At 39.2% G+C, this 27,850-nt stretch overlaps 1 protein-coding gene across 1 annotated transcript; it reads right to left on the bottom strand.

Annotated features, from left to right (window-relative positions):
• lonp2 (lon peptidase 2, peroxisomal) lies at window positions 1-27,596 on the bottom strand. Its single transcript, XM_049483360.1, has 15 exons — window positions 27,219-27,596; window positions 25,113-25,347; window positions 24,743-24,874; window positions 24,149-24,271; window positions 23,881-24,044; window positions 23,192-23,286; window positions 21,203-21,461; window positions 19,091-19,232; window positions 16,325-16,475; window positions 15,990-16,116; window positions 12,864-12,991; window positions 6,898-7,016; window positions 3,004-3,211; window positions 2,564-2,754; window positions 1-950 (listed from the first exon to the last, which is right to left on the bottom strand). The coding sequence occupies exons 1-15, from the start codon at window positions 27,449-27,451 to the stop codon at window positions 726-728; spliced, it is 2,532 nt and encodes an 843-aa protein (XP_049339317.1). The 5' UTR covers window positions 27,452-27,596; the 3' UTR covers window positions 1-725.
• Between the last annotated feature and the right edge of the window lie 254 nt (window positions 27,597-27,850).

Here is a 27,850-nt window from a genome sequence, read left to right on the forward strand (position 1 = left end):
TAGAAGAGAGAACAAAGCAAAGTTTATTGCTTCAAATGTTGCACTGACCAAACATGCGCTCATTACGTTAATTTGAAAACTGTCTTTCATGGGAACAACAAAACTAACTGAGTTTTACTTACTAAACAGAAGTCTGTTAAGTAACTTATAATAAACTTAATCTTAAGTTAATTAAAGCAGCAGAATATTGTATAACAGTTATACAACTGCTCAGTTATTAATTGTTGATTGTTCAATATATGATTATAAATGTATAAATCTATCTATTAATAAAGAGAAGCTCAATGAACATTAGTTTTCTCCAGAAGAATGAATTAAAAATGATACACAGTTTGAAAAAAAAAAAAATTGCATCTTATTCCCTCTTGGTTAAATTAGCAGACAATCTTTTACGGTCATCATTAATATGCAGCTCCACTATAAATCAAAAATAAAGGTACTGTTAACAGTAATTACAGTTGTTAATATCAAACTAATGTCAGCTAGTGACATTCTCAAAACCAAAAATAAACATTATTCACAGTGTTTTTCTATTAAAGAAAAAAATGAAGAAAACAAAGGAAACTCTGAATTAAGTGCTAAGTTTTCAGTGTTGGAACATCTAATTACAAGACATCTCCATAGGCTGATTATTTTAGTGTTCTGAAAGAGGAACATGAAGGCCTGTCTCGTTACCGTGTGTGTGTGTGTGTTTGTGTGTTTGTGTATGTGAGCCCTGCAGTCTCTCAGAGTTTGCTGGTAATCTGTGGGTGAGTCAGGGAGAGAGCAGGGAATCCTCCATCAAAGGCAGCATTGAGAACGTCATCTAAAGTGCCGGCCGTAACAAAGTCCAGTTCAGCCCGTATGTGTCCCGGGATCTCCTCCAGGTCCTTCTCATTGCGCTTGGGGAGGATGATCCGCTTGAGACCTGCCCGGTGAGCCGCCAGGACTTTATCCTTAATGCCTCCCACCTAAAAACACAAAAAGAAGATCAGGTATCATCACTGCTTTGATCTAACTGTATAAAATGTATTATACTGTTTAAAAAAAAACATTTTATCAGGGGCTCTTAACCTTTTAGCTGAGTGACCCCTTTTTAGTGTTCAAAATACACTGCCTTCTATTAATAATAGGATAATAATCTGATAAATTTACTTACTTAATGTGATGGCTGGGCCTGCATTGAAGTACAAAGATCTTCCACATGTGTTTTTGTGGGTCTCAAGAACTGCAAGTACTTTTTGTTTTATAATTTTCTCATTTCATTCCTTTTTTTCTGTATAGACTTGTCTGGAGTTTCTGGAGTTAAAATTCCTGCCCTATGTTTTAAAAAGCTCTTAATTTTTTAAGCAATCTTGAATGTACAGAACCACGAATCACATGCAGGAATGTGAATCAAGCTGAGAAGAATCAAGTTAAACTGCAAATCAGTAAAAGGACAACTCTAAATGATGTCCAGATATAATATAAAAGCACATGTACTGCACAAATAATGACAGAATGTAGTAAGGGACATTTGTGACAGTTGCAGCATTCACGATGTGTCAAATATACAGCAGTTATCATTTATTAAACCTCCTTAATTTGCATCTCTCTCATAACCCCCTACAAACTGTGTCAGGACCCTCAGATTAAGAACTCCTGCTATTTAACTGCTAGCTTTTTTTTCTGGTAAAAAAAATGTTCTTAGCTACATTCTTAATAGCAAGTTACAAATGATAGCTGTGTTCCAATGTCTGGGCTGCAGTCGAAGGTACGACAGCTCCTCGGTAGGTATGATGACACTGAGGCACGAAACTCATTTTGCGATTTTTTTTTTTTTTTTTCCTCAATCACACAGCATTGAGTTTAAACATGTAACAACTAGGGCTGCAACTAATGATTTATTTTACTACTTGACTAATCTGGTGATTACTGATTATTTCTGACATTTTCCCTTAATTTTAAATAAAGTCAACAGCTGAAGGTGTTATTCAAATGTCCAGAATATGTTTAAATGTGGAATATACTAATATTTAAAGAGTAAATATGTACTGTATTTTTCGCACTATAAGGCGCACTTAAAATCCTTTAATTTTCCCAAATATCTACAGTGCGCCTTATGCATGAATTTTACCAGTTAGGTATTGAGGAGCAGTAAAGCCACTCTGCTAAAGTCCAGTGTTTGTTAATGGAGTTAATGGAGTTTCAGTGAAGTTTCTCTATGTGGGATGGATCGTAAGCTGATATCTCTCTGGCCTACAGGAAAACTAAGGGATCCTCAGTGTAGCGCTGTTGGGCGGCAGTGGCTAGCACTGCTGCTAACTGCGCTGCTGCTAACCGTGTTGTTGAAAAAACTAGAAATGTAATTTAACTGTAAATAAACTGTTTTCAGGAAAGAAATCCGTGTAGATTTAGAACTTGGTGACACCCTTGTTCCTTACTATTGTAACTTAAAATGTGCCTTATGTAAGAAAATAGACCAAAAAAAATAGACATTCATTGGTCTTGCGCCTTAATAATTTTTTTTTTGCAGGCAGGGAATCGTGTCTAGGGCTCAGTTTCAGACCCAGTTTAAGAGGTTGAGTGTGTAGATGAGCCTCACCGGCAGCACCAGTCCCCTCAGAGTGATCTCTCCAGTCATGGCCACATCAGAGCGCACCAGACGCCCACTGAACAGAGAGGCTAGGCATGTTACTATGGTAACCCCGGCAGAGGGTCCGTCCTTGGTGACTGCGCCCGCCGGGAAGTGCAAGTGGATGTCATTTCCCTCCAGAGGGTCCGCACAGCCTGCAACTGCAGCCGCACACATAGAACAGATCAGTCTTCTTTACTGCAGACGGGAGCAGATATGAAACGTGACAGTAGTGTCCGCTACATGGAGGACGGCAGATGGCCAAACACAAGGAAGCTGCAAATCAACCTTCCAGTGAACGACAAATTAAATTACACTGCAAAACAACTTTAAAGACAGCAGTAGACGGCCTCATTTAAATAATTGTATAATGTAATAGTATGACCGGATCGTGAGTGTGTTTCTCTCACTGTTGGTTAGCTGGTAGGTCTTGGCGTTGCTGCGGAGCCAGGTGATGGCCAGGTGAGCCGACTCCTTCATGACATCACCCAGCTGCCCCGTTAAAGTGAGCTGGCCTTCACCCTCCATGCGACTGGCCTCCACAAACATTATCTCTCCACCAAGCGGAGTCCAGGCCAGCCCAATCGCCACGCCCGGCAGAGTCAGATGCTCAGACACCTACAGACACACAAAAAAAACACACACACACAATATATATACAGTACATATAATTCTAGGCACCCAAGCACGCATCAACACACACAGGTATAAGGCGGCAGCCAATCACGCACAACACACTCCTAACCGGAAACAACTGTCCATCTGGAGGACTACACTGGTCACTGAAAAATTTATCCAGTACAGAGTGCCAATCCATGTCTGGGCATACAGTCAGACATATATACACTTCATGGCAATTTAGAGTATCCAGTTAACCTGATTAACTTCAATGTTTTTGGACTGTGGGAGGAAACCAGAGTCCCCAGAGAAAACAAACCAGACCAAGATGTGGACTTTAACACAAGTGCTGGAAGGCAAACTTGCTAACCACTTAGCCACCCTGGTTTTATCTCTAGTCAAATGGTCTATTACTATGAATAGCTAATCAAGTAGAGGATGAATTGGTCTTCTAAAGATGTAACTTCTATTAAAAAATGTAAGCAAAATTTGTACATTATTTTGGATAACTTAAAAGGTACAGAGCTTTATAAATCCTTTGACTTGTCAAACTTTGTTCCAACAATTACCAGTCATGGGCTCCTCTAAACAGCTGCCTACCACACTGAAAATTAAAATACAAAGTCTACAAGAAGATAGCAATCCTTTTCAGACAACCGTTTCCTCAGTATGTACTGTTATTGAGCCATTCAGCCATTCAGAACTTAACACAAATATCTCCCTTTTAGGAGAACCAGTTATTTTTTCTACTCTTATAAGAATTATTTCATTTATCAAGTCACTTAGAATAAAATATAAGTCTATACAGGGCACATTTTAGTTTTGTAATGTAGGAAAATATATATGATTTCTTCCAAACAGAGAAAGCTGCTTGTAATAAACTGGAAAGGCTCAATAAAGTAATGGCAATTTACAAGAACAGTAACTAAAACAATTTCAGCGAGAACTGCTTTTAGGAAAGCTAGAAGAACAAATTATAAACCCGTTAAACTGAAAATTATCGTTAAGAAGATAGCACACTCAGGAGAAATGGTGCACTGTTATACTTCAGAAAAAAAAGTTACCAGCAAGAAAAGTTCTGCATCCTCTCTACAGATTCAGAGCTATGAGTAAATAAAAAGGATACATGTTCCGTGGACTGATGAAATTAAACACAGAAATGAAGAAATGTGTCTGAAGAAAAAAGCTCCAACTGCTATGCACAGAGATGAATAGTTCATGCTTTGGTTTAGCTATGCCTCTCACAGACCCTTAACCTAAACATCACTAAAAAGGGACAAAACTCCTCTTAAATAAGAGCTAGAACATATTTCGTGGCTTAGATTTATTATTATTAAGTACTGACAGTGTATATTCCCTCGATTTTTTTAAGCTTGTTTGTCATGCTGAAACTGTAAAAGAAAGGAGAAGGAGAAGCAGAGCTTAAACAAAGCAGTTATTGTCTTTTAAGCGTGCAGAAGGGGTACTGTATGTGCTGTGTGGCAGAGGTTGTGCCCCAGTCAGATCTATTTTTATAGCTGGTCATTGAACAGCCAACTGTGGGGGTTGAACAGCTCTTGAGTGGTGCTATATTACTCTTCAGCACAATGCACCAACTCTCTGTACAGTGTTGTCAGTAACAAAACAACTGTACATATAAGGTGGTAAGGAAAACTACAGCATGAGTACTTTTGTTAGAGCAGAGCATTTCATTTAAATTCCTGTTAATTGTCTGCATATATTAAAATCATTATTAAAGTCCCAGTGACCCCTAAAGATTTGTGATTTGATTGAAATGACCACCATTGTGCATTTCATACTCAGTGTTACGTGCATGCAGAGCCCTGGAGCTAAAAGCATGAACAGATTAACAGAAGTTCTTACTCCCTCTAAGGCGCCTCTCAATGGAGCTCCTTTGGAGAGGTTGCTAAAAATCCCATGAGAATGGTTGGAATGCAGGACTACAGGCAAGCAGCCACTTTCTGCTCTGAGCAACTACCGTAACTTCAACACACATGCTCAGAGGAAACGCTCCAAGTGGTCTGTGAACAAATGAAGGAAAGTGTAATACCCAGACTGAATCATTACTGCTGCTATTATTACTATTACTGTTATTACACCATCCTTATTTGTTACAGACCTTCTTTTTAGTTTGGTTCAAACCAGGGGTGCACATTACTCGTGCTGGAGAGCTACCACTCTGGAGATCTAGACTGTTCACATTCTGAATCAGGTTTGTGAGAAAAAAGGGGGTAAACTGCAGGATGGCAGATCTTTAGGACCAGGAATGAGCACCCTGAAATTAATAGGTGTGAAAGGTACCCAAAAACCTCAACCCGGAACAAAGAACCAAATAAGGTGGTGTTCTTGGTCTGGATTGGTTGCCATGTTTTTTTTGATGGTTCGGGCTTTTGGATCAATTATAGGAAGTTGGGGAGGGCTATCATCAAGCATTAAACAATAGAAGAAGAAAAGAAATGGTGTTGTGCCAAAATCTGACATCCTTTCACATGCATACTTTAACTGTAGATTAAAGTCATCCACATATTTTCTGTTGGAGTTCAGCATAAGTGCAAAAGGCCAATCGCACCTTTGCAATTTTACTTATAACTATAAGCTTATTTACTTTGTGTAGTTTCACATACATGTCACAGCTTAGCCCATGTCTGTCTTGTGTTTCTCTCTCTTGTGCTCCTGCCCTCTGTTTTCCTGTCATGTGTTTCCCAGCCATGCGCTACTGTTGTGTTTTGGTCCTGTCTCTGCCCTAGCCCCACCCTGTCATCAGTAATTTGTAACCCCGCCCCCTCTTGATTGATCCTCAGGTGTTTCCAGTTTCCTGTTCCCTCCTCGTGTATATAAGCCTCTTTGTTTCAAGCCTTCTTTGTCTAGTCTTTTGTGGGTTTGGTTGCTGTCTGTAGTCTTATCAGGTTTGTTTTGTGTTTCATGCTGCTTGTTGTTAGGTTCCTGTTTTCTAGTTAAGACTTTTTTGAATTTCTATTCCTTGTCTAGTTTTTATAGTTTAGTTATCCTTGTATTGTTTATTTTTTTTTACGTTTCCCTACACGTGTTTGCTTTCTGTAATACTTTTGTTTATCATGTTTGTTTGTTAGTTTATTAGTTTGTTTATTTTATTAAATATATTAATTCTGCACTTACGTCCAACCCTCTCATCCGTAACAATACACTCCATAACTGCATAACTGAATGACCAATCAAATGGTTTGTTACTTCGTGTCTTCACTTGCACAGTTTCTTCACTTAACACATGCAAAGTAAAGCCGCTGTGAGACGTCTGCGGTTATTCATTTTCTCCCAATTACACCGAAAATTGGTTGCTAAAGCCAAGCAAATGTTGTCTCTGCACCAAGTATGCTGAAGCCTTAATTTTTTTTTTTTTACAGAAATAAAAATTAATTTGATGGGAATCTGTTAAAGCTCTTTCTGCAGAATGATAGGGATGCATAGGTGTAATATGCATAGGGAATCAGAATCTGGCAGAGAGGCAGAATTTGGAATTACACCCCTTCAAACAGAAAGCATGCCACAGTATGACACAGTATCACAGTTCAGTTTGCCCTCACTAAACTGCAGTGTGATACCAAAACTAACTGGACCAAATGCAGACCATACAATGGAACAAACACAGGCACCCTGCTTTGAACTTTGGTCCAGACAGTCAGGTGTGAAAACCCTAACCCTAAACTTACCTCCATCTCAAAGATCTGTGGCCCCAGGATGTCCTTCAGTGCAATTTGGTCAATAACTATAGGCATCTCTGGAGGAGCTGCTATGTCCGAGTCCACTCCTTTCCCCTCTCGTTCCTGACCTGATGAAGGGATAAAAGAGAAAAAAACAGAAGAATCAGATCAAAATAAAAGAAGACAAATGCCATAGCATGCCAATGTTTAGCCACCCAGGTTTCTGCTACTCTGAATTAAAAGAGTAAAAGGTGAACTAATCTTCAAAAGACAAAAAGTTAAATATAGTCATTCTTTTACGCCATTTTACTGTTGAGATTTTAATTTGTAGTGTTATTTTTGTTATGTAAAATAGGAGAGCAATACATTCAACTGACTTAGGAGTGGTGGAGCACTGTTCTACTGTGCAGCAGAACCAGTACAAACATGATTTTCTTGAAAAAGTAATCAAAAGAAAACACGTTCTGCATCCTCACCATAAAGATATTTTTAAAAGAACCTAAGGCCAGGTGCATCGTGAAACAAGTCCTGGGGACTGATGTAAAGAAGGTGGCTTCTACTGCATGATAATGACTATTAAAACACCTCTAATTACATGGTTTTGCGCAATTTTAAGATTTTCCATTTTCCCCCATCCACTACAAAATATTAATGATACAGGCTACTGTATTTTGAAGCAGGGTTAAAACAAACAGAATAGAGAGATTGTGACCCAGAGGAATGTCCATGACACCCCAGTGAGGTCCATGACACATCTGGGAACACAAACGCACCAGATCGTTCTAAAGCAGCAGTGTCGAGACGTTTTATCAGATGAGCTTTACATTCAGTATTTTAGAATGTCAAAAGCCATCTTTGAAACTCTGTGTGTCATAATTGAAAACGAATGGTCCTACAGATTTTACAGTCACTGGACCACCCAGGCCAACTAAAAAGATAATTACTATTGCATAATACAAGCTAAACATTTATATAAAGTAGTCGGGAAACATTTAACTTTTGTGTTATTTATATGCTGTATACAAATATGAAAATAACAAAATAAAATTAACTACTTTAAGCTCCCTTAAAGAAATGTCATTATAGTGTAGTATGCCAAACAAGGGGAAATAAGAAGAGGAAGATTTTATTCAGTTTTACTCAGTTTAAGCTTGCAGTGTGTTTGAGAGTGTAAGTGGAGAAAGGGGTGGCAGTAAAATGAGGGGGCTGCTGTTAGGGGCACAGAAGCTCAGTCAGGGGTGAGAGCAGGTGCTGCTCCTCAGTTCTGGGGGCTTGAAAGACGAGTGGTCTGGACATTCTCCATAATGAGAGTTTAAACCTCATGGGGGGCATTACTTACAGAATGTGTGTGTTTGTAAATGTGTGTGTGTGTGTGTGTGTGTACCAGCCCGTGGCGCGACTCATTATTATGCACATGCCACTGACTGCCCACAGATCACATGACTTGACTCTTAATGACATGCGAAGGAGGTCCATGTGCTTCTACAGCACAACAGTACCCATTCAATCTAAACATAGATAAAAAGAGAGAGAGAGAAAACAAGAGAGAATGTATGTATGAGAGAGAAGGAGAGCTTATTCAGTCAAGTTTAATGTTAATGCATAAATGCACATGATTAATCTGGAGAATGTAAAGCATTCATTTTTTAAAAATTCTAATTTATCTATCTACCAAGTTTGGTCTCAATTTTCTTCCTTTTTATTTTTACAATGTCTGATGAAATATTAGCAGGTTTATTTTTAGATGAACACACAGCGATGGAGTTCAACTTTTTTTACTAAAACTTAAATATGCATTATATCACATAACTGACTCTTACTAACTTACACCTCCCTCTTCTTTCTCTCTCTCTAACTTCTTTTTACTCTCCCTAAAACATTTAATCAACAGATTCAGATATTCTAATTTTAAAATCACGTAACTACACTGACATATTATAATAACATTAAAAAAGTTATATATTTACATGTTATTCATCCCTCCTAAAAATACAAGTTTGAGCATTTCAAACTGTGGTTGTGATTAATCGCAGAATATTGATGTGATTAATCTGATTTTTTTTAAAATGTATTCGATTGACACCACTAGTGGTGATGTATAAAATAAAATGGATCTCATGGCCAGTTCTAGAGTGTCAGTGTTCTCTGAGTGGACTACAGCAGGCAGGTGGGGGCAGAGAGAGACAGCAGCAGAATCAGGCACATGTCTCAGATCACACACACCCCTTGAAGCTTTATTCTGGTTGCCTATTATATCTGTTACCTGGCAACAGAGGCTGATATTCAGCGAGCAGCGGATGAGTTAAGAGAGCTGCGCGAGAGTCTCTCAATCAGCCCCTCTGTCTGCTCTCGCTGCCAGGACACGGAGGGGCGGGGCGAAGCGCGAGGGGCGAGAGGAGCTGGATCAGACTGAACACAGGCTGAGCAGCACGCACCCCCACACCCCCCCCCCGACTGTGCTAACTGGCAGTGTGATCACTCGTCTTATACAGGAGCAGCTGCACTGAGGCGAGGGGAGGGAGCGGGGGCACAAGGCCGGCTGTTAGCACACTTTACCCCCTCCGGCCCACTGCTAAAGAACCTGATGACGGGCGGCCAGCCATGCATGTGCTAGTTTCTGGAAAAAAATGGGACCTGGCTATGTGGAAAAAAATGAGAAATAGATTAAAGTACCATAAAAGGACCACCAATAATGACTTCTTGTCATACTGTACTGTCATTGTCTTGCAAACACACTCTTTTTCCAAATCAGAAACTTTACATGAGAAAAAAAAAATCTTTCTTAACTTTCAATTGAAATCAATGTATGATTTTATTCCATGCCATTCTGGAGCATTTCGTCCAATCAATGCACAATAAATGTTTGACATACACTATTTGTACACTATATGTCCACAAATATTTGTGGGAACTTGTTTTAATGAACGCATTCATTAAATTAGCACCCACTGCTGACACAAATGTGCAAATGCACACATACAAGCTTAGTCTAGTCCCTGAAGTGATGTATTGCCAATAGTAAAGGACGCTTTGAAGCAGATGCACATGACTCTATTGGCGCCATGTCTAATGCCAAGCATAGGCTAGAAGTGCATAAAAGACCCTCAACATGTGCCTGTAGAGCAGTGGAAGAGCTGTGTTCTCTAACATGATGCTGCCCCATCCAATACTTTTGTGATGAATTGGGGATCATTCAACATCAACATCCTGACCTTACAAATATTCTGTTCCTAAATGCATGTAAAAATCCAATCCGGACGAGATTAGTTTCTCGGGGGGACGTCTGTGAAAAATATTTCACACTTCTACTCTGTGATAAAACTCCTGCATCCAGACTGCAATAAAAAACAGGAGGACCAGTATGTTTTTTGGCTTTCTCAGTCACATGACATCATGTTCAGTAGCTCCTCCATTTCCACTTGCTGTTGTGTTTACATGGATCACTGTGGCAAAAGTGTAGTTACAATGCGTGGCAGTGGACAAATAGCTATTTTATTAAATGCAAGGAGATGAAACTCAGGTAGGTAATTCAGCCTATAATTTTCTCAGAGGATGTCTGAAAAAAATAAACATACATGGTCGTTCCGGACGGGAATAAAATCACAGAGGACCCGCCCTATAAATGGGAACATTACCCTAAGACCCCCTGAGAAACGAATCCTGTCCGCATAGGGCTAAATCCTCACAACAATGTTGCAATATCTAGCATAAAAGCCATGCCGACAGTAAAGACATTTACTACAACAAAAGCAAGATACACTCTTTTAAATATTTGTGCATTTTTGTTAATATATTATATAACCTTTTATTCTTTGTGTCTTTGTACTCTGTTGTGGCCTTTTTTGAGTGTTTGGAAATGTTATTGTGTTGTTATATGTGTTGTTTTGTGTGTTTGTCTTGTTTTATATGCAGTCTAGACAGCAAGAGGGATTGTGCAGCGCTCAGCAGTTTCTATGCAGTAGAGAAATCACAGCCATCAGTGTTGGTGAATGTGAAGTGCCACATCACTGCAGTAATGCTCCCAGAGCCGAACCACACACACACACACACACACACACACACACACACACACACACACACACACACACACACAGAATGAGGCAAATAACCCTGCTCTGATATTAATCACATGCAACAAACCCAACAGTATTCTACTTGTAAGAGTTGAACTCTTAAACTTCCCCTTGTTTAAATATTCCCTTATTTTCACTTCCCCTTTTACATACTGTTCCTGTATACTCAACAATCCCTTATACTGTTCCCAAATATACATACACTTCCCTTATACTGTACCTATATATGTACTGTTCCCTTATGCTAACAGTACTAAATACTCACTGCTCACTGACACTGACTGTTTCTTTAAACTGAATATTTCCATGCACTGACTGTTCTCATATACTTACTGTTTCCATATCCTGACTCTTCTCCTGTGAAGAGCTTGCTTACAATATAGTGTGTTGTTTAGAGTATGGGTTTAGGGAATGGGATGGCCCTGTGTGTAACTTTATTATTATTGTTCGGTGTAGGATATTGTTCTCTTCGTGTACTATTGCACTTCACACAGCAAAATGTTTAGATAATAATGTAAGTGCTGTTGATTTAATTATAAACAATCACAGCAATGCAGCAGGGTAAGAAATAACTGAAGTAGGTATAATTCAGTTGCTGATCGGATCTAGTGGTGGTACAGGTACTGATTACCGCTTTAAAAAGTAACTTAGCTACTTTATGGATTAGTTCATTTTAAAAGTCACTTAGTTACTTTTAAGTTACTGCCACCTCAACATAACAGTTTTGCCAAAACTCACTTTACTGTAAGTGTCGCATAAGTCAGGCGTCTCCTCCCGAGAGGAAATGTACTTTAGTGAATCTGCAGGAATGTTTTGTGTTTACTGACTGTTAAAACATGTACTATTGTATTTAGGGATAAAGAGAGGGCAGGGTCTGTGTGTGTGTGTATTTGTGTGTGTGTGTTCAGCCCTAGTGCTAGTTTTAGCCTATTAGCTTGTTGTTTTGGTGTGGTTGCACCAGACAGTTCCAGAAATAAAGTGACGACTGTAAACGTCTTTCTCGTCCATCCTGTCAGTAACTTAAATCTGATTACTGGATTGGAAATAGTATTGCATTAGATTATTCATTACTGAAAAAAAAAATGGTCAGATTAGCGTAACGCATTGCTCAATGCGTTATGGCTCGCTGTGTGTGTGTGTGTGTAGCGCATTACTAGTTAACGCGTTACTGACATCACTGATCGGATCATAAAAAGCCATGGTAAAATAAAAAAGTTTGAGATTAGGTTTTATTATAAGGTTTAATTTATGGATTTTGATTGTAATGGTGTAGTGGTTGATATAGAAGGTAATTGAAGTATGGGAAAAGGGAATGGGCTGGTTCTAACCTTAATTGTTGGGTGCAGGATTTTGTCAACACCCTGTATTATTTCACTTGCAGTCTTATAGCATTTACAATACATGAAACCAAAATGCAATTACTGACTACAGGTAGTTTATATGGAACCTCATGTAGGAGGTGGTGTAATGGTGTGATTTCTTGGCATACTTTCTTACAAAGAAAAAGTCTTATTACACTGCTTTCCTGTACATAAACTTCATTTTAATTTTTTTATTATATTTCCAGTCAGTGGATATTAATGAAATCAATAGAACAGCTTTGGATGTTCTTGTTAACTACAATGCCAACCAAATAAGGGTTTGTCCTTTTCAAATCTTTCTGAGTGAGACATTTATCAAATGTGCCTTATAGATTCAGTAAGACCTGAAGGAAGACACCACAAATTCTTCAATTATAGTTAGAACATGGGCAAACTGGATTTTACACTGTATTATTCTTTAAAAAGCTAAGAATCTTGGGTTCATCTAAGTGGGTCAGCCCTCCATCAACCTCCCCTGGGCTGTAGAAGAAGAGAAGAGCCCCTGAAGAGAACAGCCTGTGTTGATGAGACACACCCATACCTGTCTCAGACTCGCTCGATGATTCTGTTTTTGACAACTTGTGACCTTCTGCCACCTTCACAGCCACAGCTCGACAGATGGCCCCGATCTTCCTCTCTAGAGAACGCACACCGGCCTCCCGAGTGTACCTACACAACACACAATACACAACACACACACAGACTCAGTTTGTTTTGCTACTCTCACTGCTGAATTAGGGAAGGCAGGGGGTGGTGTAGTCTCATATTGAAAAATTTATTGCATTTGGACAAATAATGATCCATAAATGAGCACTTAACTAATTTTTTGGTCACAAACCAAGAGTCCTGTTAAGTCTCCTTTAGAGAATCTCCATCTGAAAGGTCTGTGTGTAATGAGAATGAAAATTGCTGTGCCACTGTTAACTTAAATAAGCTCTTTTTACTCTTCATGGTTCGAGGCAGGCAGACTCACTAATTAACACTCGAGCAGCAGTAGGGAGGTGACTATTAGTGCCAGTGTGTGTGTGTGTGTGTGTGTGTGTGTGTGTGTGTGGGTTGGGGTGTGAATGTGGGTTATTTCCTCTTTATGTCTGTCTGGGACATTAGCTCTGCGTCGACCCACATGACCTGATTTACCTGTCTGGACACAGTAATCTCTTGCTGTGCTCACAGTCAGCGCAGGCTCTTAGCATGTTTGCATGTGATTAATTATCTGAATGCATGTGTTAGATCTGGGCAACTAATATTTAATGGAAACATACATTCCAAACCTCTAACTGATATAATCTACAGTGATTTTACAAAAAACTAAAAGCACATTATTTGTGACAGAGGTTGCAGGTATGTTTAGAAAAGTATAAATTCTGCAAAAAATCGAACAAGCATTATATAATCAGTGCTCTCAGTCAATTAACCAAACCATTTTACATCTGGTGTGTGCTTCTTTAGTTATTATGCTAACACTGTTAACAAATACTGGACTTAAACTGACACTAATCTCATACCAGAAAATGAAGGGTACAATTTTAAATTTGTATAATTAGTATTTAATTAGTTTAAATTAGTAAACATCTACTATTAAAAAGCCAAATAAATAAACAAGCGTATTAAAACACACTTAGCAAGCTGGTATGAAAATTAGGGCTGGGGCGACGCATCGACATAATCGACGTCATCGATTACAAAAATACATCGATTTGCATAACGTGCGTCGGCGCGTCGTAAACATGGCGGCGCCTGTGGAGAGCATTAGAGGTTAGATCGGGCCCAAAAATTCCAACTGGCTGTTTTCGGGCTGTTTTAATGAGCGAAATATGATCAGAATTATGTTAATTAACACGGTAACATAGAAGCATAGAACTATTATTTAATTAAAATGATTTTTAAGAACAGCTAAACACAGTTCTGCAAGTCAAACGCGGAGGAGTTCACGTGCGAGAGAGAGAGAGAGAGAGAGAGAGAGATTTGCTTGTTCTACTCACAGGTAAAGGTTCTCTTTGATCTCCTCGTGCTCATATTCTAGTCCCATTCATAATTCTGCAGCTCCCTCAGTGTTTTCTGCCGTATTTTGCGGCTAGCGCGAGCGCTTACAACTGACACCGCGGACCGCGAGGTGCTGCCGCGTTTGTGCCGAATCCGACTCTCTGCTGAATCTGACTCCCGCTTCGCGGACAGAATCGGCACAACACCCCCGCTGTAGAACTGCGGTAGTGAAAACAGCGCTTATAAATAAATTAGTTTAGTTTCACTTTCAGTTTTCGTTATTTTTTTTAAAATAAAAATATAATTAAAAAACAGACGCCTACATCTCGGACTATTTTCTGGAGCCCGGGTCGGATTTACGGGCGGGCCTCGGGTCATGTCGGGTTCGGGCAGAGAATCTAAGCTCTAGAGAGCTTGGACTCCGGAGAGCAATCTCCAGCTACAAAAAAACGCCAGCGGGCATCTAAAGTTTGGGAGCATTTCACGCAAAAGGGCAACAATGTGGTCCTCTGCCATACGTGCAAAAGGAGCACTTGAAGCGCAAACATCCAGGAGCACTATGTCAACAGAGTCACACAGTAAGTTACCGTTTACATCAGGGTCTCCGCGGGTGTCCTTAAAAAGACTGTCTACCAAAGGTTTTAAACCTGCCACAGGCAGAAATTATACATTTTTGGTTTATATTTGTGCATGGCATTTCGCAGTTTCCAGAAACAGTAGCATTATTCATAAGTTCAGGTGTTTAGCTAAGCTAGCTGCCTTAAGTTATTTTAGCTAGCGCCGTCGGCGCTGCGGTGTCACACCGTTTTCTGTCACCGTCGGAATTTTGTGACCAGTGCTCACGGTTATGAGCGTTCATTGGCAAAACGGAAGCTTTCTATACCTACACCTTACCCTCAGCCCTAAACTGAACCGTTTTGGCCAGTCGGGGTAAACATTAGAAACGAACACGTTTCGAATCGGCCAGTGCACCGGTCTGCTGAGAACTACTTGCCAGTGGTCACAAAATCTAGCGGTCACAGAAAACAGTGCAACACACGGTTGTGGTGTATGGGAGCTTATCCATTTTTAGCGTTATAGATCTAAACAACGTGCTGTACATGTAAGTGATTATAAGTGTGGGGTTTGGTTTAGTAGGCTTGTGTTGTTGTTGTTGTTGTTATTATATATAAATATAGTAATTTATCGTTTGCTTTAAAACGTAAAATAATTATTTAAATATGTTTCTCAATGAATAGATTAGTCGACTAATCGAAAAAAATAATCGTTAGAATAATCGTTTAAAAAATAATCGTTAGGGACAGCCCTAATGAAAATAATTTATTTTACCTTATTTTAAATCCACAATTTGTTAGCAAAGTTAGCATAGCATCTAGACTTTAGATATCAAACTGCATCTGGGTTCAGTAACATATGTTAATTTGCTTAATTTTTTATCTTTTAATCAAACTGCTGGAGGATTTAAATTAATATATCCAGCCACTGGTGACATTGAGGACTACTATTTTAAAAATGCTTGTTCATGCAAAACACACTTAAATTATAAAATAAATGTTACTAAAGTGGTTGTTTAGACATCCAAAACTTTTAATAGTTACTGTATATAATACAAAATCAGGCAGATCACATGACCTCATGTTCACATCCTATACAATCCATTGTGTGTGTGTGTGTGAGTGTTTACTTGCTAATGATCTCCTGTGTAGTGTCTTGAGGGATTTGTAGCTGTTGAGGGGTGAGGCCATGCTGCTCCAGTTGATGAGGGATCAGGTGCCGATGAGCGATTTCCACTTTCTCCTCCTGTGTATACCCTGCAATACACACACACACACACACACACAATAACACACAGTTTACCACACACACTCCCATGCAACTACAAGGCCATCTGCTTAACTGCAGGACCCAGTGAAACGTGTGCCATTGTTATGAAAATCAGTAATCAATATATCAGTGATCAGTCATCAATATGTCTACATATGTCACTGACTGTCCCATCTTCCAGACATGAACTCTGACCTGGAACCTGCAGGACCTCCATTCTGTCCAGAAGGGCTGGGGGGATGGTTGCTGTGGTGTTCGCCGTGGCGATGAAGAGGACCTGCGAGAGGTCAAAGGCCACGTTAAGGTAGTGGTCCGTGAAGCTGTGGTTCTGCTCCGGGTCCAGAACCTGATGGTGAACAAAACCAGAAAGAGTGTTATCACTTCCAGCAGTCTAACACCAGCACTAGAGCTCGTTCTGCAAAATAACAAGAGAATTACATTTGTTTGTTTTTAGTGCTTAACCTGTAACCTTGACTCTGTATGAGAGACCACACTTCTGTATTATGATTATTAAGTTTTAGCAGCTGTTTTTCCATAGGCCCTCAGTGGAACCCTATGGAGTGATTTTTTTTTTCAGTTTTATTTTAGTTTGTTTATTTTGTGAATTTTCTGTAGTTTTAAGTGGATTTTACTTTTCTTTGCAGCAAAATCCACAAAAATCCACATGAAATCCACAAAAACATAAACATAACAGCAAAAACTGGCAAAATAGTAAAAAAAAAATAATGTTTCACTATTCGTACTGCATTTACCAAAAACATCAACATCAATAATCAAATGTCCAACCATGCTAGTTTACAGATTGAAATTGCAAAGTTTCACACTGTTGGTGAAGAACCACTGGCAATAGAGATGACATGTAGAGGCCATATTTAGCTGACTGAATATAAGGCTACCTTCACACAGCAAGTGAAGGTGGTCCAAGTTCGATTTTCTCACAAAATTGGATGTTTATTTTAGGTTGTTATATATAATATAATCCCTGTCTGAACAGTTTGAGCTGTGTAACTAACGCAAATACACAAAATAGCAGCGCTTCCAGTGAAGTTTCAGTTTGATCTTTGCTTTTAACAGGTCACTTTATTCAGCTATGGACAGTTCTTTGCTTTGTGTTCTTGGTTTCTTTTAACTTTGTCCTTTTATTTTACTTTGAGGCTTTAGCCATTTATTTTGGACGCAGTTGGCCCTTTTATAAGAAATACAAAGTGTTTGCAACTCAAACCTTCTAATATTATTGGAACAGTGCCACCAGTACTAATATTTAAGAGGTCTGTTTACTAGCTATCCCACCTCCATCTACGTACGTCCATTTTTGCATTAATTCACATTACCGCAAACTAAAAATGTGTAAGATTTTAGTCTCACATACTGAAGTGGCTCGAATCAAAACATTAGAAAGTGTCAGACTAAATATGTTTTGTGCCATTCACACTGCTGCAAATAGCACATCTGAATTACATATGAAAATACGATCTAGGCCACATTTCCCTCCTATCTGAATGTAGCTATAGTGTGTGTGTTGTGTGTGGAGCATGTGTGTTCCTGTGAATTGTAGGTTCTTGTAGGTGGTACTTGTAGTTTACTTTGATCACGGGAGGCACATCATCTGAGAAGTTTAAAAAACACTATTTTACAGTAATGAAAACTACAATCCTCATTTAAACAAAGCTGATAAATCACACCAGCATGCAGAACCTAAATGATCTGCAGCAACTTCTTTGGTCTCAGTTCTCTCTGTTCTACAACACGAGAGAGCCGGAATAGCTTCATCGCCTAGAGCAATTCCAGGAAAAATATGTTATTTCATAGGTGGTCCAGATCGAGCTGGGAGAGAGGGGCACGGCCCGTGTACGATTACTCTACACGGCAGCAGCCGCACAGCTTCTTATTTTCATTTCCCAGCCCAAAACTCCCATAGCCGCTTGTCTTGTTTCAGTATAATTTGCTTTTCTTTGTCCTCTTCCACACCTCTTTCACTCAGGAACCACCTACAGATTCTTAAATATCCCAAAGGAAAACAGAAAAACAAAAGATAAAAGTCCTGCTTTATTTAAGCACTGAAACAAAATCTGCTGCTGACTGATGTGTAATAAAGAGAGACATCTGAAGTTTCAAAGTCAGTTTGATGTTATCTTGTTATAGCTGTATTGACTAGAATATTCATATTTAACTTTGCCTAAAGTTAAATATTTTTAATAGCATAAAAGCACATTGGTTCCAGGCAAGTGTATAAAATGATCCTGAGGACCAAAACATATCACTGTCCAGTAAAAAACAAGTATCTCTATTTTTATCAATTTTAAGTTCATAATAAATTGAACAGACAAACTGTTCATTACACGGTGTCAGAATGTCTTGATAAATGAACCAATAGAAATTCTCCAAAATTATCTGAAAAAAAAAACCCTTTTACCCTTTTTTGTTTTCAATAAAAAAAAAATGTACATTCTAGCTTTGCAACTGTTTTTCTTTTAAACATATATATAAAATGTTATTTATGCAATGGTGAAAAAAAAGTGGAAACCTGTGAGCTGTATCTTTGGTTCAACGTTGTATTTTGTCAAAGATTAACATTTTGGTGCATCTCTAGTCACTGCCTTTCAGGGGCACAACAAAATTGAGTGTATTAAGTGTATTAGTCAAGTCAGGAAGTTGGATGATCACCACCCCACCTCATATTTAACTACCAAACAACTGTAAATAACAATAAATAAATGTTGTGTGTCAAGAATAATGTAGCTGTAGAAACATTTTAAAATAGAAAAAAATCTGTTTATTTGTTTACTGTATAATTTCAAGCAAAAAACATAATGAAAACAGACCGTTATGACAGATTATTAAGTAACTATTTGTGTACTGAAATGTAATGATGTAAATTTTGGAAAAGTGGTGGAAAACTGTGTAATATTAAAATTCTTAATTTTTTATCATCATTGTATGTAAAATAAAAGTTCCTCTCACCTCAAGCAGGGCAGCAGCAGGGTCCCCCTGCAGACTCTTCCCCAGTTTGTCCACTTCATCCAATAAGAAAACAGGATTGTTGACACCAACCGTCTTCAGGCCGTTGATGATGCGGCCAGGCATGCTTCCCACGTAGGTTCTCCTGAGAACAAAAAGGAAATGATATGGGGAAATGGGTGGAGGAAGAAAAGAAAAGAAAAGACAAGAAGAGAAGAAAGCGTTATAATTCATTCAGATAAATGTCTTAGTGCTTTCACACTGCCAGCATTATTGTGCAAGCAGGGAGGATGCTTTAAGCCTGTTAGCGTATGGAGAGGCTGGCCACCCCTGGAGTTCACAGAGAATTAAACACATGTAGGAGGAATGTTAAGCCAAGACAAGCAACATAGGGATTTCTTCCCACTCGTCTGGCTCGGAGGGAGGACGATCTAGAGAAAAGAAGGCAAGAGATGACACATAATTACAGACATGAGGGGGAAGCAGTGATGTTATTACAGTACAGCAGCAGACCGCTAACCCTGCTCACAAACAGTGGGTGAGTGAGTACAAAAAATACTCACGCAACAAAATAACAACAATGGCCGGGCCGACTGCGGCTTTGTAAAGTCTGGGAGTTCACTGAGGGAAGTGTATCCCACAAGTTGGTGGTGTTGAGTGGTTCAAATAGATCAAAATGTGTCTGAGTGCGTTTAGGGGGCTTCCGCTGAAACCACAGGAAACCTGTAGGGACTTGCCCGGCCTGCAGGGCTCGATGTCATAATGCTGGTCTCCACGGTGACAGGAGATCAGAGAGAAGATCAAAGATGACCTCATGATGCAGCTAGGGCTGCAGCTTCTCAGGTTCCATCACATTACTCTGGGTCATATGTAATGTCTCACTAGCTAGTACTAGTGGCCCTGGCTAGTGTGCAAGTCTCGCCCCGAGAAGAGGCTTCACCAAATATCACTTTCCCACCTCACACACACTGAGCTTCACTTTCAGACACTATAGAACAGAAGTCTGTAGTCTTTTGCAGATATTTCCGTTTGGCAGAGGGTGAGAGACAATTTATCTGTGCCTTCCAGGCACTACTGCACACACACCAGCTTCTGTGCTTCAGATTTATCCTCAGGGCCTACACCAGTAACCTACAGCAGTTTCAGATGGAGCTGCAGATCCATGTAGCAAATGTTGAACATTTTCTACTGAGATATTTTGTATATTTTACTAGTAAACCTTTTAACAAAAAAAAAGTAGAAAGAAAAAAAGTAGAGAACTGTGTAATTCCTGGCTCTGTCTGAAGATGAACGTCAGTGAAACAGATGAAACTGAATGAATGTGCAGAGCAAAGTTCAGGGTCAAGAAATCTGGTCTTCAGTGGAACTGAACTAGATCAAAAGCAAACCTCTGTTGCACCTCATACACTTTCAATTCTATTCTTAGCTGACAGTAGACATCATAAAACTGACAAGCAACAGATCAGAAAGACATTATTTATCAGTCTTCTCATGCTTTAGTAGAGCTCAGTAACACTGAGATAAATAACTGATCATCAGTACAGTGATTTATCAGTCTACTCATGCTTTATTATACCACAGTTAGTTCCGACCCTCCGCCACATACAGGTAACCTAGCAACGATGCAGCGCTTACAAACCAAATGTGATATCATTAAACACCACTGGGAGGTGCTAGATCCCATGGGCACAGTGCAGAAATGCCATGTCTCCAATAGGCGACGCAGGTAAAGACGCGGTCCCACAAATAAGCCCAGCGATTCAACAATACACATTATTATACACATTATCAGCCACTAATTACAGGTTAAGGCTTGTGATTATTAAAATGAAAGCTTAAGTGTATTTATTTTCTAGTTAATTTAGAAGCTGAATGTAAGGTGGACTCCGCAGTTGGGCAGTTCCGCAGGTGGGCGCTGAAGTGAACAAAACTTTATTTTTTTTTTTTTTAAAAGTGCATTCGACTGCATCACAACAGTGCTAGTATGACACAATCTATTAGTCTACTCATGCTTCAGTAGAGTTCAGTAACACTGAGATAAATAAATCAGCTTCTCAGCTTGATGCCAGACCCTGTTTCCTACAGCAGTGGTAGAAAACTACAGTAGAAGTGTACCTGTGGCCGCGGATGTCTGACTGGTCACACACTCCTCCGAGGGCTATTCGGTGAAACTCTCTGCCCAGAGTGCGAGCGATTGAGCGGCCTACGCTGGTCTTGCCCACACCCGGTGGCCCCACAAAGCACAGGATAGGACCCTTGAGGGCACTCTTGAGCTGTCGCACCGCCAGGTACTCCAATACTCGCCGCTTCAGCTTCTCCAGGGCATAGTGGTCATTGTCCAGCAGCACCCGAGCAGCCCGGATGTCCAGGCAGTCTGAATAAAGATCAGTGAACATGCTGTTGAGCATAGAAAGTGATAATACTAATATTACAGCACACACACCACTACAAACACACACATATAGTTGCATCTGAAAGTAATCTAGGAACTCCTTTGAAGGCATTTGAATCATCACCATCTTGAGTAACATAATACACACACGCACAGCTGTCCCATAAAATAAACTTAAACTGGGCACAGAAATGTCTTTACAGCTTTCACAAATCTTGGAATGTGCCTATAGGAGTGCTTTCCTGTTAAAGCAGACTTCTCCAAGTTCTGCAGACACAGCACTTTGTAGACATATGTAAAGTTAAAAAAAAACTAAATAAAAGAGATAAATTATGTCTGTGAGGCTGAAAAAACCTAAATCAGTTTCACATTTTCTCCCATGCACACTCTCAGCATGCACACTCTAAGCATATGTCAGTTCAACCATTCAACCATTCAGAACCATTCAATTCAATAATGAATAAAAAATATCAAATGTATTGCTTTCACATAGGTTGTATATATGTGAGCGCTGTTTATTGGCTAATTAAACTTATTAAACATCAATTATATGTTTTTAAGAACTGACATGTCCACCAACTTATAAACATTTGGAAATACCCCTGACTAAACATGCAAAACATAAATAGGTACAGCAGAAAATGTTTAGTAATTGTGTTAAATTTATAATTATGTGTATATTCATAATTATATAACATATGGCATAGATATGTAGATATTACAGACATTCTGTTATACAGTACTGCAAAAGCTTTATAGGCACCTGTAAAATGTTGAATTAATAAGCTAGGGGTTTTCACACAGGAAGGAACTAATATTAGATAAACATAAAATTTATACAAAAAGTAGTGATTTAACATTAAACCATCTTAAAAGCTGTATACTGTATTTACTATCCTGTAATTATCTGTCTGTCTAAACAATTATAGATGTTTCAATTGTCATTAATCATAATTAAATCACAATAAATGTTTGAGAAAATACAATCAAGTTTAAACAACATGTGCAGGACATGGTGTGTAAATTGTTAAACTGTTACAAGTCACTTGAGATGAGATGTTGATCCAAAAACGTTTGTAAAATTATTTTGTTTTATTGTTTTACGGGTTTTCTGTGCTGTACAAGTGCTCTTTAAATGTATATGATGACAAAATATTAAAAACGTTGATTTATATGTGTGTGTGCGTATGTGTGTGTTTCTGAAAGTGAGAGTCATGAGAAATATAGTCAGAGAAAAACATGTCTTAAATGATCTTATCTGACGACACAGATAAAATGAACAGAAATAACCTGGAAGAGGTACAGAGGCTGCTGCTGGACTTGCACTCATTACTGTATAAATACACAAACTACAAACATCCCCTCGTGGCCATGACCAATATTACAGATACAGAGTGTAGGGAACAGGTCCCCCTTGTGGCCATAAACCTCCTTCACCTGTTTTTTCAGCTGCTTTTGTAAAGAAAAAAACAGGCAGCATGTCCAAAAAATATTAAAACAATTTCTACAATAGTGCATCTGTGTGACTGTTACTGTTATCAATTTATGCAGGTTTAAGCACTTAGGCAATTCAAATTAAAGCAATGCACAGGGTTAACCAATAAGAATAAGGGACTACTTTTAAATTAAAATATTTAAAAGGAGTTTTTGATTATGATCACTAGGTCACCTTTGTTCAGTAAAAGTAAATATTGTAGTTTGGCAAATCTCACCTGTGGTGCTTTTGCTCCATGGAAGCTCCACCATGAGTTCCAGGTAGTTGCGAGTGAGAGCGTACTCTGGCATGGACTGAGGCATCTTCTTTAGACTATATGCAAGTACATTTACACATTAGTCAGAAAACATAAGAATGTTATAATTTTTACATATTACAATACCACATATTAGAAATGTAAAACAGGATGGTAAACCCTCATTTACAGCAAAAAAATATAAACAAATTTGTATTTTTTGTTCCTGCAACTTGCTTTTACACTGCTACAGTAACTCATTTTGATTTCCCTCTACTTGTGCATTTCTGGACAAGCTAGAATATACAGTGAAAAAACATGTGTACTGATGCATTATTGTAACTCAGTGACTGCTTACGCTTATCAATTTATGCAGGTTTGAGCACTTGCTTCAGACTCTTATGCAATTAAAAACAAAACAGTGCTTTTGAAGCACCAGTTTAACCAATATAAATCAGAAACTACACCAGGCCATGTGGAAAAGTAACCAAACCCATATGAATATAAAGTAAAAAAAAAAAGCATGTGGACTGATGCAATAGAGTAATATTACCAGATTTTACACCAATATGACATATGAACACACAACTGTACTATATTGTTCCACTAGATTGTTCCATTGATGGAACAGGTAGCTTTAAGGAGAAGTGAATTATTTGGACACTACATACCGTTTGAGCTCTTTCAGACACACTCGTAAGGCTGGCTCAGGCATGCCTGCCTCCTTCACTTTCCTATCCAACACCACCATGTCATCACCATCCTCATCCTCACCGTCCTCCTCAAGTGAGAACTGGCGCCCAGGGAACACGCCGCCTTTACGGATTGCCAGAACCTAACAGACAAAGAGGAATAACAGACTGAAGATAAGTGAGCAAAACAGAGGAGATATGTGAAAGTGCGTAGTGAGTGTAAAGAAGGAATGAATGACAGGCCTACTCTCTTGTCATCATCGGGTCTGAGTTTACGGGTCTTCTGCAGCAGCTTGAGTCCCTCAATCTGTCTGGTGAGCAACGGGAGAGTCTTCTTAAATCGCTCCTCCAGATCTATAGCATCCAGCACCTGCACCAATACATACAGAGACATATTTATACAAAAACTGCATAAACATTGCATAAATAAAGGCTGAATATAATTGATCTACTACTTTTTCTGCAGGGTATCTGCAGGGATACAAAATTATTGTTATTACTTATATTTGTCCTGTTTTGTTGTTTATATTAAGACATATAACAAAATCCAGACCCGGTCTACACATTAATTATGTAACTATGTAATCAATAACTTTACAAAATAACACATGAAGCTTTGTGCACATGTTGCACGTGCCTGTCACATGTCCACTAACCTGAAAATATTTTTAGGGCAAAAATCATTTTTAACCAGAATCTTTACTGAGGCTGCGTACATTATCCCACCATCCTATATGAAACAAATCCCATCTCAGTAGGGCTTATGGCACCTTTACTGTTGATTTAAAACATCATTCCTTTTGCTATAGTAAAATTATGTGCACCCTGTTGCATGGTGTACCTGGAGTTTCTCTGTGTTGGAAGTGCGGATCATGGATGCGAGCACATCAGGCAGGGTCTCTCTGGGCAGGCTGTCTAACAGTCGTCGGAGCTTCGCCACCACGGGCACTGACATGTCTAGCATACCCACCAGCTGCACACACACACACACACACACACACACACACAAAACACAACACATAAAAATACACAAGGAAAAGGTGAAATGCACATAGCTGGTGGGTGATTGTGTAAATACAGAGAGAAAGAGAATGCTTGCATCACACATGCAAACAAGATAAAATCAGATTTTACTTCTTTAGCCATAAGAAAAGTTCTGGGATGACTTGACCTAATTTTTCATTTATACATTAAGGTTTTCATAACAACACCTGCACAGCAGCCTGGTAGAATCTCTGAGACAGTTCCCCCAGCTCTCCGTCCAGCTGCTCTCCCTCTGTGTACTGCTCCAGCCTGTCCAGCTGCTCTACCATGGCCACGGGGAAGGGCCGCTCCCTCAGTAGCTGCGACACACGGAAGCGGCACAGGCCTGTGATGAGAAGTGTGTAGTGTGGCTTTGGCCAGTTACTGCCCACCACCTGGACTGCCAGTCCTGCCGTGCCAATACTACAAGAAGATAAAGCAAAATGAGTACTTAAAACATACACATACATAGCGGATAGCTACTTAGACTCAATGCCATTTCTAATTTGTACCCCTGGTTTTTCGATTGTAAGCATTCCGCCTAAAACTGTAACTGTTCTGACCTGTTGAGATATAGGCATGACAAAGCCCCTTTTAACACCTTTGATTTCAGAAGGTGTTAATTGGACAAACAAGCATACAGAACCTTTTGAACATAATGTATACATAGATACATACTTTTTTTTATAACTCCAAAAATGTATTTTCAAAATGTCAACATCACATAAGACCGAGAATAAGTCGTATTTTTTTATATATTGTACAACTATTGTCGGTATGTCGGCTCTGTTTAAAAAACAGCAAAAGATATTTCAACAAAAAAATGTAAACATTACAATGCAGGCTAAGCGCTGCCACTGTGATCGGGAGATCACTGGTTCGAATCCTGTTTATGTAACTTGCCATTGGCTACCAGAGCCCTGAGAGAGCACAATTAGCCTTGCTCTCTCTGGATGGATAGATTATGCTCTCTCTCTTTGAAAGGGTTGGGTAAAAAAAAAACTGACTAACCTTAATAATCAATGAAAATGTTATTGCATTATTACCCTTTTTTATTAACCTTAAATTTGTGGCATAGATAGTTTAAAATTACAGTTGTATCGTTTATAGCAAGGATTTCTGTGACAACATATAGTTCAAACAAAGTAGTTAGTCATTCACACTCCTATTTTTAAGGTAAATACACTTCAATATTAAAGCATAATATCTACATATCTTAAAGCTGTGCTGCTGTGTTTAGTGTTTCTACCCATTTATGTAAGGTACAAAAAATCTGCATAACCTAGTAATTACCTTAAACTAGCTGGGTTAACTAAAGCTAAAAAACATAAAACTCATCTTCAAACATTAAGGTAATGTTTTAGTCGAGGCTTAAGGCAGTAAGTAGGTTGTGTGGGTCTGTTGACATTTACCCTATATTACAAAACCTCCAGACTAACTGAGCTGAACTGTATGAGACAGTATGAAGTCCATTGACGAGGTTAAAGTCCTTCAGTAACACAGAGATCATTCCAGAACATCCACAGCACTTTACCATCCAGCTAATATCATTTATACTGAATCTAAACACAGTAATACAGTAATCACTGTACAATACTCCCACAGAACAACTCTTAATGCTTCTACACGCCAGTAACTAACTTTTAGATATTTATTTATGTAGATAGAAGAGTCTTAAATTTTGGTTATTGCTCTGGTTCTGCTTACTAAACGCCTCCTGTCACTCAAGCAGCAGTAGTTAGCTTTAGTTAGCTAATATAACCGTTAGCCTGCTAGCCCCGGTGTTCTGTCGAGTTGTGCTACCCGTCGATATGTGCTTCCTAAAGGCACTGCGCATGAGCACCCCTACACTTTTTAATTATTCGTCGTTTTTTAATAATAAATCTGTTTTTTGTTTTGCATTAAACAGCCTGGACTCACTGTCATTTCACATGTTTTACAAGTTGAAATGAACATTAATAATAATAAATAAAATATAAATATAAATAATATAAATAACAATAATTATTATTAAAAAAAAATAAAAAAATTACAAAAGCATCTTGTAATGACCTCTCACTGCCATAACTTTACCATGGTACAGTGATTTATGCTATCCAAATATGCTAACGCTAAATATACTGGAACGTCTACTGGGAAATTATGTAATATGGTGCTTCTTTTGTATTTTTACAGTTAAACATAACTTACACTAGGGGAGCACGGTTTGACGGGTTAGCACAATTCGACAGAACACCGTCGCTGCTGCTGCTACTATTCGGGTCGGTGTTTTTCCTCCTCCTTTAGTTAGTTACCGGTGTAAAGAGGGCAGCTCCTCTCCGTCGTGCTCGGGGTCTTTAGTGTTGGGAATGACCCCTATAATGGTGCTCTTCAGCGAGGTCCCCTTCAGCAGCCTGCTTTTCACCAGCTGCATGTTCCGCGCCGAGTCCACGCTGATCCGGGTGGTGGACCCGGGCAGAAGCACTCCCTCGTGGGTAAGCAGCAGGGGCAGGCGGCTGGGGATCTGGATGCCGCTGCTGGAGGACATCGCTGCGGGTCCTGTGCTCAGTTATACAGGAGATTTCTGCAGCTCCAGAGAGCTCTCACACCCGATCAGGTGAGCAGAAAACACTGACGACAGCAGCCAGCGTGCAGTACGGCAAGCACGCAGGGACAAAGTTTATGGTGATAATAACAAATGCTGCTGCTGAGGAGGAGGAGGAGTGCAGTAGTCAGTTAAGACATTGGACCGACAGTCAGTAACTTACTATCTACTGTCTACCCGACCAGCCCACTTCCCCTAAAAAAAAGAAAAACTTGTATTGTTTACTGTTACCAGACATGGATATACTTTTGAGTAGTCAGAGGTTTTGATAAGATGCATGATTAAAAAAAAAAAAATTGTATACTGCAGTCGATTCCATGACTTCCGGGAAACTTGCTCATG

This window comes from Astyanax mexicanus, chromosome 9, assembly GCF_023375975.1.
Source record: "Astyanax mexicanus isolate ESR-SI-001 chromosome 9, AstMex3_surface, whole genome shotgun sequence".
In the NCBI taxonomy this organism is placed as follows: domain Eukaryota; kingdom Metazoa; phylum Chordata; class Actinopteri; order Characiformes; family Acestrorhamphidae; genus Astyanax; species Astyanax mexicanus.